This window comes from Geotrypetes seraphini, chromosome 18 (genome assembly GCF_902459505.1).
Source record: "Geotrypetes seraphini chromosome 18, aGeoSer1.1, whole genome shotgun sequence".
Classification (NCBI taxonomy): Eukaryota; Metazoa; Chordata; class Amphibia; order Gymnophiona; family Dermophiidae; genus Geotrypetes; species Geotrypetes seraphini.
Window position 1 is genome coordinate 40,837,122 of NC_047101.1, and position 12,351 is coordinate 40,849,472.

Sequence of the window (12,351 nt, forward strand, 5' to 3'; positions counted from 1 at the left end):
AGACAGCGTATCCAGATTGTTCCCGAAGAGAGGCAGTGTGGGAGCCCTGCTCCGCCCCTCTCCCTGACCGAAAGGGAACATCTAAAAGAGCACAGCAGCCAGCCCGGCCCCCTTTCAGGCCACCAGCGGGAGACAGCGTATCCAGATTGTTCCCGAAGAGAGGCAGCGTGGGAGCCCTGCTCCGCCCCTCTCCCTGACCGAAAGGGAACATCTAAAAGAGCACAGCAGCCAGCCGGACCCCCTTTCAGGCCACCAGCGGGAGACAGCGTATCCAGATTGTTCCCGAAGAGAGGCAGCGTGGGAGCCCTGCTCCGCCCTTCTCCCTGACCGAAAGGGAACATCTAAAAGAGCACAGCAGCCAGCCGGACCCCCTTTCAGGCCACCAGCGGGAGACAGCGTATCCAGATTGTTCCCGAAGAGAGGCAGCGTGGGAGCCCTGCTCCGCCCCTCTCCCTGACCGAAAGGGAACATCTAAAAGAGCACAGCAGCCAGCCCGGCCCCCTTTCAGGCCACCAGCGGGAGACAGCGTATCCAGATTGTTCCCGAAGAGAGGCAGCGTGGGAGCCCTGCTCCGCCCCTCTCCCTGACCGAAAGGGAACATCTAAAAGAGCACAGCAGCCAGCCGGACCCCCTTTCAGGCCACCAGCGGGAGACAGCGTATCCAGATTGTTCCCGAAGAGAGGCAGCGTGGGAGCCCTGCTCCGCCCCTCTCCCTGACCGAAAGGGAACATCTAAAAGAGCACAGCAGCCAGCCCGGCCCCCGTTCAGGCCACCCGCGGGAGACAGCGTATCCAGATTGTTCCCGAAGAGAGGCAGCGTGGGAGCCCTGCTCCGCCCCTCTCCCTGACCGAAAGGGAACATCTAAAAGAGCACAGCAGCCAGCCCGGCCCCCTTTCAGGCCACCAGCGGGAGACAGCGTATCCAGATTGTTCCCGAAGAGAGGCAGCGTGGGAGCCCTGCTCCGCCCCTCTCCCTGACCGAAAGGGAACATCTAAAAGAACACAGCAGCCAGCCGGACCCCCTTTCAGGCCACCAGCGGGAGACAGCGTATCCAGATTGTTCCCGAAGAGAGGCAGCGTGGGAACCCTGCTCCGCCCCTCTCCCTGACCGAAAGGGAACATCTAAAAGAGCACAGCAGCCAGCCGGACCCCCTTTCAGGCCACCAGCGGGAGACAGCGTATCCAGATTGTTCCCGAAGAGAGGCAGCGTGGGAGCCCTGCTCTGCCCCTCTCCCTGACCGAAAGGGAACATCTAAAAGAGCACAGCAGCCAGCCGGACCCCCTTTCAGGCCACCAGCGGGAGACAGCGTATCCAGATTGTTCCCGAAGAGAGGCAGCGTGGGAGCCCTGCTCCGCCCCTCTCCCTGACCGAAAGGGAACATCTAAAAGAGCACAGCAGCCAGCCGGGCCCCCTTTCAGGCCACCAGCGGGAGACAGCGTATCCAGATTGTTCCCGAAGAGAGGCAGCGTGGGAGCCCTGCTCCGCCCCTCTCCCTGACCGAAAGGGAACATCTAAAAGAGCACAGCAGCCAGCCCGGCCCCCTTTCAGGCCACCAGCGGGAGACAGCGTATCCAGATTGTTCCCGAAGAGAGGCAGCGTGGGAGCCCTGCTCCGCCCCTCTCCCTGACCGAAAGGGAACATCTAAAAGAGCACAGCAGCCAGCCCGGCCCCCTTTCAGGCCACCAGCGGGAGACAGCGTATCCAGATTGTTCCCGAAGAGAGGCAGCGTGGGAGCCCTGCTCCGCCCCTCTCCCTGACCGAAAGGGAACATCTAAAAGAGCACAGCAGCCAGCCGGACCCCCTTTCAGGCCACCAGCGGGAGACAGCGTATCCAGATTGTTCCCGAAGAGAGGCAGCGTGGGAGCCCTGCTCCGCCCCTCTCCCTGACCGAAAGGGAACATCTAAAAGAGCACAGCAGCCAGCCGGACCCCCTTTCAGGCCACCAGCGGGAGACAGCGTATCCAGATTGTTCCCGAAGAGAGGCAGCGTGGGAACCCTGCTCCGCCCCTCTCCCTGACCGAAAGGGAACATCTAAAAGAGCACAGCAGCCAGCCCGGCCCCCTTTCAGGCCACCAGCGGGAGACAGCGTATCCAGATTGTTCCCGAAGAGAGGCAGCGTGGGAGCCCTGCTCCGCCCCTCTCCCTGACCGAAAGGGAACATCTAAAAGAGCACAGCAGCCAGCCCGGCCCCCTTTCAGGCCACCAGCGGGAGACAGCGTATCCAGATTGTTCCCGAAGAGAGGCAGCGTGGGAGCTCTGCTCCGCCCCTCTCCCTGACCAAAAGGGAACATCTAAAAGAGCACAGCAGCCAGCCGGACCCCCTTTCAGGCCACCAGCGGGAGACAGCGTATCCAGATTGTTCCCGAAGAGAGGCAGCGTGGGAACCCTGCTCCGCCCCTCTCCCTGACCGAAAGGGAACATCTAAAAGAGCACAGCAGCCAGCCGGGCCCCCTTTCAGGCCACCAGCAGGAGACAGCGTATCCAGATTGTTCCCGAAGAGAGGCAGCGTGGGAGCCCTGCTCCGCCCCTCTCCCTGACCGAAAGGGAACATCTAAAAGAGCACAGCAGCCAGCCGGGCCTCCTTTCAGGCCACCAGCAGGAGACAGCGTATCCAGATTGTTCCCGAAGAGAGGCAGCGTGGGAGCCCTGCTCCGCCCCTCTCCCTGACCGAAAGGGAACATCTAAAAGAGCACAGCAGCCAGCCGGGCCCCCTTTCAGGCCACCAGCGGGAGACAGCGTATCCAGATTGTTCCCGAAGAGAGGCAGCGTGGGAGCCCTGCTCCGCCCCCCTCCCTGACCGAAAGGGAACATTTAAAAGAGCACAGCGCCAACCGCGCTCAGCCATTCGGCGCGCCTTTGTGAAGCGCCTGCAGTGACGACAGTTGGATTCTGAAGCTAACAAAATAACAGGTTTCAATCAGCAGGAGCACACCAGCACTTTACGAGAGCGATGGAGGACCCAGGATCCCAGAGGTACTTTCCGGTATACTGCACAGAGTGCAATATGTACGACTACCTCCCCTTGGGAAGGCGGGAGTACATATGCAGTCGGTGTCAGGAACTGGAAAGCCTGAGGATGGAGGTCGGCAGATTGAGGGTCAGGGTCCAGGAACTGGAGGGACTGCGCACCACAGAGGAGACGAGCTGGTCAACCCAGAACACAGACGGAGCAGGCCCCATTGTGGACCAGGTGAGAGACCTCGAGAGATTCATCGAGGAGGCCTATAGGAAGGTGGAGGAACGGGACCAGCAGCTGCACAGACGGATGTCGGCAGATGAGACCCAGGATCCACAAGGCGACACCGGGGAAGGACCTAGCGGAGGAACCACGCAAGAGGAGGAGACCGCGACTCACCGGGACCCCGAGGGAGAGACACCGCACTACACCAAGGACACGGACCTGAGGCAGAGGAGGTTGCTGACGAAAGGGAAGTCTGCTATTGTGGTGGGAGACTCGATCTTGAGAGAGGTAGACAGTCACGTAGCTGGAGGAAGGGAGGACCGGCTAGTGACTTGTCTCCCAGGGGCCAAGACACGAGACATCACTGATAGGATCGAGAGGATCCTGGACGGAGCAGAGACAGAGGAGATTGCGGTAATAATCCACGTCGGAACGAATGATGTGAGCCGGAGGAACTTCAGCATGGCCACACTGACTGACCAGTTCAGAGTCCTGGGACGAAAGCTGAAGCGGAGCACATGGAGGATAGCATTCTCGGAGATCCTGCCTGTACCGAGAGCAGATGCAAAGAGGCAGGCAGACCTCCAGGCTGTGAATGCATGGTTGAGGAGATGGTGCCAGGAGGAGGGCTTCCACTTTGTGAGGAACTGGACGTCCTTCTGGGGAAAGAGCAAGCTCTACCGGCGGGACGGCCTGCACCTGAGCACAGCGGGAACTAGACTACTGGCAGCCAATGTGAGGAAGGAGATCGAGAGGGCTTTAAACTGAGGAGAGGGGGAAAGCCGACAGCTGATCTGATGTTGACGCTTCGGACAACAGTATCCAGAACAGATGCTGAACGGGCTGACTGCAGGGAGGAAGCAGAGGGACCGGAGGATCTTATGATCAGACAGCGAGGGAAACATCAGGTAAAGGGAGCTTGCTGGGAGAAGACTAAGGGGCATGGAGACACAGGGGGACTGGGTGGCACGAGGGCGAAAGCTGAGGGCAATATAGAGGTACCACAAGGCGAGGGGGATCAAACAGAGGCTCAAGGGATGATAGCCCAGGAGGGGGCCGGTAGGGCTAGAAAACCCAGAGGAAAAGCGGGGAAGTGGGGTGGCGGGAATGTGGGGAAGCTGAAAGCTAAGAGGGTAAAGGCTGAGGGCAAAGCAGAAGCACAGGGAATGGGAGAACTGCCCGAAATCCAAGGGCAGGCGGCCCAGGTAAATGCAGAGGTGGAGGAAAAACGACGGGACCTACGGGACCTGCGGTGCTTATACGCAAATGCAAGAAGCCTCATGGCCAAGATGGGTGAACTAGAAGTCGTGGCCAAGGGGGAGGACCTAGATATAATTGGAATTGCAGAAACCTTGTGGACAGAGGAAAATCAATGGGATGTGGCGCTGCCGGGGTACAAGCTCTACAGGAGGGACAGGACCCACAAGAAGGGGGGAGGCATAGCACTATATATAAAGGACTCTATCCACTCGGTCGGGATGGATATGGCAACGAAGGCAGAGGGGCTGGAATCGCTATGGGTCAAATTGCCGGGAAACAAGGGTGCAGGCATAAAACTGGGGCTGTACTATCGCCCACCTGGTACGCCAGAAGGAGTCGGACACGACTTGGAAGCGGAATTGAGACAGGAATGCAGGACTGGAAGTGTAACAGTGATGGGGGACTTCAACTACCCGGGAATAGACTGGAGTACGGGTCACTCCAACTGCACTAGGGAAACAGGATTTGTAGAAGCTGTGAGGGACTGCTTCATGGAGCAACTAGTCAAAGAACCGACGCGAGGGGGTGCTACTCTTGACCTCATCCTAAACGGATTAGGGGGGCTTGCAAGAGGGGTAGAAGTGGAAGGACCACTAGGCAACAGTGATCACAACGCGATCAGATTCACATTAGAAAGGAGGACACCCATAGTAAGGAGGACCGCAACAACTGCGCTCAACTTCAAGAAAGGGAACTATGTTGCTATGAGGGAAATGGTGGGGAGGAAGCTCAGAAACATCTTTAGGATGGAGACTGTGGGAAGCGCCTGGACCCTATTCAGGGACACCCTGCAGGAAGCACAAAGAATGTACGTCCCCAGTTTCAGGAAAGGCTGCAAGAACAAGCGATCAAAGAACCCGGTTTGGATGTCAACTGAAGTAAAGAGGGCAATAAATGACAAAAAAGTATCCTTCCGGAGATGGAAAAAGGACCCAACGGAGGAAAATCACCAGGCGCACAGGAAATGCCAAAAGGAATGCCACCAAGAGGTTAGAAAAGCGAAAGGGGAATACGAAGAGGGGCTGGCCAGGGAGGCGAAAAACTTCAAGGCATTCTTCAGTTACGTAAAGGGGAAGCGACCAGCGAGAGAGGAGGTGGGGCTGTTGGACGATGGGGATAGGAAGGGAGTGATTAAGGATGATAAAGAGGTAGCTGAGAGGTTGAACACGTTCTTCTCGTCGGTTTTCACGAGCGAAGACACATCTAATATACCGGACTCAGAGGAGCTCATGAGTGGGGAACAGGCCGAAAAATTGGAGCACATAGAGGTAAGTAAGGAGGATGTCCTCAAACAGATAGACAGGTTAAAATACGATAAATCACCAGGCCCGGACGGGATCCACCCAAGGGTTCTGAAGGAACTAAGACAAGAAATAGCGGGCACAATCCAGCATGTTTGCAACCTATCCTTGAAAACTGGTGAGGTACCAGAGGACTGGAAATTGGCGAATGTCACAACTATCTTCAAGAAGGGATCGAGGGGTGGCCCCGGGAACTACAGGCCGGTGAGCCTGACTTCAATTATAGGGAAGATGGTGGAAGCTATGATCAAGGACGGCATTTGCGAGCACATCGAGAGGAATGGCCTACTGAGAACAAGCCAGCACGGATTCTGTAAGGGAAGGTCGTGCCTAACGAACCTTCTGTACTTCTTTGAGGGAATAAGCAGTCGGGTGGACAATGGGGAACCCATAGACATCATTTACCTCGATTTTCAAAAGGCTTTCGACAAGGTGCCACATGAAAGGCTGCTTAGGAAGCTGTGGAACCACGGGTTGGGAGGGGATGTGCACAGATGGATCAAGCACTGGTTGTCAGGTAGACTGCAGAGGGTCAGAGTGAAGGGCCAATATTCTGACTGGCGGGGAGTCACGAGCGGTGTGCCACAGGGATCGGTGCTGGGGCCGTTACTCTTCAACATATGTATCAATGACCTGGAAAAGGAGGCAAAGTGCAAGGTTATAAAATTTGCAGACGATACCAAACTGTGCGGTAGAGTTAGGTCCAGGGAGGAGTGTGAGGACCTGCAAAGGGACCTGGATAAGCTGGAAGACTGGGCAAACAAATGGCAAATGCGCTTTAACGTGGAAAAATGCAAGGTCATGCATATAGGGAAAAAGAACCCGTTGTTCAACTACAAATTGGGGGGGGCATTGTTGGGAGACAGCAGACTTGAGAGAGACTTGGGTGTGCTGGTGGATGCATCACTGAAGCCATCTGCACAGTGCGCAGCAGCCTCGAAAAAAGCCAACAGGATGTTGGGCATCATAAAGAGGGGCATAACAACCAGGACGCGGGAAGTCATCATGCCATTGTATCGAGCGATGGTGCGTCCACATCTGGAATACTGCGTTCAGTATTGGTCGCCACACCTCAAGAAGGACATGGCGGTACTTGAGAGAGTCCAAAGGAGAGCAACGAAACTGGTAAAAGGGTTGGAACACTGCCCATACGCCGAGAGGTTGGATAGGCTGGGGCTCTTCTCTCTGGAAAAAAGGAGGCTCAGGGGAGATATGATAGAGACCTTCAAGATCATGAGGGGCATAGAGAGGGTGGATAGGGACAGTTTCTTCAGACTGAAGGGGACAACAAGTACGAGGGGGCATTCGGAGAAACTGAAGGGAGATAGGTTCAAAACAAATGCAAGGAAGTTTTTTTCACCCAAAGGGTCGTGGACACTTGGAATGCGCTACCGGAGGAAGTGATCAGGCAGAGTACCGTACAGGGATTCAAACAGGGATTGGACGGATTCCTGAGGGATAAAGGGATCGTGGGATACTGAGAGAGGTGCTGGGATGTAACACAGGTATAGAAAGCTAACCAGGTAATAAGTATAGAAACCCAACAGGTCGTGCATGTGCAAGACCGGAGGGTTAGGACTACGATGGGAAGATAGGACTCAATGGGAAACCAAGGTGGCAAGGGAGCCCCTTCTGGTGATTCAGACAGGTCGTGACCTGTTTGGGCCGCCGCAGGAGCGGACTGCCGGGCAGGATGGACCTATGGTCTGACCCAGCGGAGGCACTGCTTATGTTCTTATGTTCACCCAATTTGAATGCACAACTTAATTGAGTGACGAGCTAATTAGCAATGATTGGATTTTTCACAAGTAATTATTAGTGTTAATTGGTTTTAACTTACACATGGCGTCAAAAAGGGGGTGCAGATATGGGAGGGCTATGGGGAGATCGGAAGCATTCCTCAAAGCTACACACATCATTATAGAATCTGCACCTAGCTTTCAACACAAGGTTTTCCACCATGCTTCTGTTGGTGCAAATGGCCGCACCTAAAGTTAGGCAAGCTCCAGGCCATAAGTGCTATCTAAAAAAACCAATGAATTACAAACTGTGTGCTGTGGTGAAATTCCAGGTGTGCCGCCAGGGACTGAAGGACCCAAGTTCTTCTTCACCCAGAGAGTGGTAGAAATCTGGAACATTCTTCCGGAGGCTGTTATAGGGGAAAGCACCCTCCCGGGATTCCAGAAAAAGAACATACGCAAGTACGGCTAGACTCAAATAAGGTATTGGTCTTTGACCTAAGGGCCGCCACGTGAGTGGACTGCTGGGCATGATGGAACACTGGTCTGACCCAGCAGCAGCAAATCTTATATTCTTATGTTCTTAAGATGTATACTGATTGTCACTTCTGTCAGCGCCTCTCCTCCTCCCTGCCCCCACACGAATCTCATCTTGTTTTCCCTGAGCTCAGGGCCATGTCTGGAGGGCCCCTCCGGGCATACGTGGATGTCGACGTGATGATGTGTGCATACACGCATGTGTTCAACATCATCGTGTCGATGTCCACGCATTGGAGGCTCTCGGATCGGCCCTGAGCTCAGGGACAATGAGACGAGATTCGTGTGGGTCTGGAGCGTGGTTGCGGGTGTGCCATAGAAAAACATTAGTGTGCCAGGGCAAAAAAAAAGTTTGCAAGACACTGCTATAAACCGTATTCATCTTTAGGTGCCTATTATATAGAAAAGTGCATAGGTATATTTTTAGGCTCAATATGTAGAATTTGGTTTTCAATGACTACTTTTGCCAGAGGTCAAATTTATACATTCTATTAGCATAGTCTAGAGCAGGGGTAGGGAACTCCGTTCCTCGAGAGCCGTATTCCAGTCGGGTTTTCAGGATTTCCCCAATGAATATGCTTGAGATCTATTTGCATGCACTGCCTTCAATGCATATTCATTGGGGAAATCCTGAAAACCCGACTGGAATACGGCTCCTCGAGGAATGGAGTTCCCTACCCCTGGTCTAGAGTACTGCTTGTATAGCTACAACCAGATTGAAGCAAACATATAGGAAGTAGAGAATGTCACGGAGACAAATGTGTTCCTGTACCTGTGGGATCTCAATATCCACATCCCTGAGAGTTTTGTCCCTGTCCCCATCCCATTCCTGCAAGCTGTGCCTTAATCGCACAAGCCTCGAACACTTGCAGGAATGGGACAGGGATAAAGAGATCCCGTGGGAACAGGGAAAATTTGCCCCCGTGTCATTCTCTACTAGGAAGTTCCCACCATTTACTACAGTATGAGTTCTGTCATTTGATAAAATCCTATTAAAGAATATAGTGCTAGAAATTACCTGTGCTTTGAGAATGCTGGTAATCCAGTCCCACATGTCTGATTGCTCCGTACAACACAAATATCTGCAGAAGAAAAAAAACGAGTAGACAATTTAAACCATAGGAATTATTTCCTAGGGACATGGAGAGAAAGAATAACATGCTTCAAAGAATTGGATTGCATTTAATGATTTTATGTTAGGAGGGAGAGTGTGGCGCAGTGATTAAAGCTAGAGCCTTAGAACCCTGAGGTTGTGGGTTCAAACCCAACGCTGCTCCTTGTGACCCTGGGCAAGTCACTTAATCCCCCCATTGCCCCAGGTACATTAGACAGATTGTGAGCCCACCGGGACAGACAGGGAAAATGCTTGAGTCTCTGAATAAATAGTGTGAAAAGTTTCAGCCTCTGATAACCAGAGCTGGTATTGTGATGTCATAATGCCTCATTCCAGACCTCCTCAGTGATGTCACAATGGCTTGACTGTCCTTTACTTGGCTCACTTTTACTACATTTTGATTTCTAGAGAGGTTCAGTGGTTAAAGCTACAGTCTCAGCACCTTGAGGTTGTGGATTCAAACCCACGTTGCTCTTTATGACCCTGGGCAAGTCACTTAATCCCCCCATTGCCCCAGGTACATTACATAGATTGTGAGCCCACCGGGACAGACAGGGAAAATGCCTGAGCTCCTCTGGGAGAATGGTATAGAAAACTGAATAAATAAATAGTGTGAAAAGTTAGAGCCTCTGATAACCAGAGCTGCTATTGTGACATAAGAACATAAGCAGTGCCTCCGCCGGGTCAGACCATAGGTCCATCCTGCCCGGCAGTCCGCTCCCGCGGCGGCCCAAACAGGTCACGAGTCTGTCTGAATCACTAGAAGGGGCCATCTTGGTTTCCCATTGAGTCCTATCTTCCCATCGAAGTCCTAACCCTCCGGTCTTGCACATGCACGACCTGGTTGGATTTCTATACTTATTACCTGGTTAGCTTTCTATACCTGTCACAACGTCCAAGTTCCGTCTAGGCTCTGTTGTAAAACTTTTGGTTATACATGCTGTACGACTAAGTCTCTAAGCCGGCCCACGTCCTGCCCAACTCCCGCCCTCGACACGCCTCCTGAATCGCCCCATTTAGCTTTGGTCATTCAGCGGCACTATGAAGGCCTAGGTCATTTAGAAATACGTCCAAAACCCGATTTTATTATTTTATTATTTTTATTTATCACGTTTTTGAGAAATGTTCGTCCAAGTGCCTATTTAGGCCGGTTTTTGGATGCTTTTCTCTTTCGATTATGAGCCCCTTAAGGTTTAGGTTAGTTTAGGTGGGAGAACTACAATAATGAATAGGACAGAGAGACGTATAGGAGAGGGATCCCATCTGTGAAAAGATATGTGCTTTTTGAAGATTATAGGAAAGTTTTTCAATTTGATTTAAAGCGGCCTAATGATGATTCTTCTCGTAAGTGAATTGGGACTGAATACAGCTACTGAAGTTTGCTATAAAAAAAAACAACAACGATAGAGAGAGATACATGTATTGAATATACTGAGTTGAATATATTTATATGAAAATTCACTATTAAAGCTTTGGGCTCCTTTTACTAAGGTGCACTAGCGTTTTTAGCGCATGAACAAAATTACCGCATGCTAAACTGCGTGCTATGCTTCTAGAATAACGCCAGCTCAATGTTGGCGTTAAGGTCTAGCGCGCTTGGCAATTTAGCATGTAAAGGCCCTAATGTGGCTTAGTATAAGGAGCCCCTTGTTTATTTGCCGGCGTGAGAATATATATATTTTATCTAATATAATAAAACCCTAAGCGCGCATGCGCACTCTTACCTGCGTGCTTCTGTTTTCCATGAGCTGTAGGGCCCCGCAGGCAAGAGTGCGCATGCGCGTTTCTACTCCCTCCCTCATTGTAACTTCACTGCCGTCGTTCGCCGCCTCCCCGCCCCCCCCCCCGTGTACTCTTTCCCAGCGCACCCGAAACCCCATTGACCCTCCCACTGCGAGACGCAGAAACCTCCGGCTCCAGCATCGGCCGCATCACACTAAAGACGCTGCTTCGCGGCCTTCCCATGCTCTGATTTCCTCTGCCGGCGTGGCAGAAGAAATCAGAGCATGGGAAGGCTGCGAAGCAGCGTCTTTAATGTGATGCGGCCGCTGCAGGAGCCAGAGGTTTAACGGTTGTCTCGCATTGGGAGGGGGTGGGCACAACCCAATCAAGGACAGCAGTGGAGCAGCCAGTGAACAGGACCAAGAACAGATACACCAATGTCCTGCCCTGTGAGTACACACTGTGTCTCTTCCTCCTCTTCACAGCCCCTCCATTCGCACCTTTCTCAATTATCTCTCCCTTCTCCTTTCAGATGATCATTACAGGGTGAGGCTTCAATATATAGGAAGTGACCCCAGCACCGACTATATTAATGCAAATTACGTACTGGTAAGACTGGATCCGTCCCAGCACTAGCCCATCTGGCACTCTGTCTCACGGTGGGAGGGTCAATGGGGTCGGCTGAACGGCGGAGAGAGTGGCAGGGGAGGGGGGTAGAGGGTTCTACTGCACAGGGAGATGGCTAGCAGGCAGGTTGGCTTCAGAGGATGCGGGAGGGACAAACTATGGAAGGCAGTGAGGGGGAGCAGGGAAGGGGTGCTGTTCGATAGGGGAGCAGGGAAGAGGTGCTGCTGGTGGGGAGGGGGGAGGGAGAGAGTTCTACTGCACAGGGGGATGGCAGGCAGGCAAGCTGGCTTCGGAGGGTGGGGGGTGGGACAAACTATGGAAAGGAACATGTGAGGGAAGGAGGCTTTACTAGCACCCGTTAATGTAACGGGCTAAAACAGTAGTATAATAATACAGCTTAAATGAATTTTACCTGTCAGAATTGTTCTCCACATTGTTATAGTTGCAGAAATCATTTTATTCATCTCTAGATATTAACACGTGCTTTTTGCTTCTGTTTTCCTTCCTCACACTGACTTCGCATTTAGGGCTTCTTTTACTAAGGTGTGCTAGCGTTTTTAGAGCACGCATTAAATACCCACACGCTAAACCGTGCGGTACCCTTCTCGAATAACGCCAGCTCAATGCTGGCATTAAGGTCTAGCGCGCTCGGCAATTTAGCGCGCACTATTCCGTGCGTTAAGGCCTTAAACGCACCGTTGTAAAAGGAGCCTTTAATCAAATTTATCAACCTGCTTACTCAAGAAGACACTGAGCTGAATGAATAGGTCTGCCATCATATAATTTATGGCGTTCTATTTTCTTTTAACTTTTTGTTATTGTGTTTTACTGTAAACAGCCTGAATCCACAATGGCTTGGCGGTATATAAA

General features: G+C 52.6%; 1 protein-coding gene across 7 annotated transcripts in view; it reads right to left on the bottom strand.

The window, feature by feature from the left end:
* ARAP3 (ArfGAP with RhoGAP domain, ankyrin repeat and PH domain 3) overlaps nt 1-12,351 on the bottom strand; it is a 293,655-nt gene that overhangs the window by 49,306 nt on the left and 231,998 nt on the right. For all 7 annotated transcript variants that reach the window (XM_033926806.1, XM_033926807.1, XM_033926811.1 and 4 more), the window contains one exon: nt 9,037-9,100. In XM_033926806.1, coding sequence (XP_033782697.1) covers nt 9,037-9,100 — 64 coding nt within the window. The remainder of the gene's footprint in view (nt 1-9,036; nt 9,101-12,351) is intronic.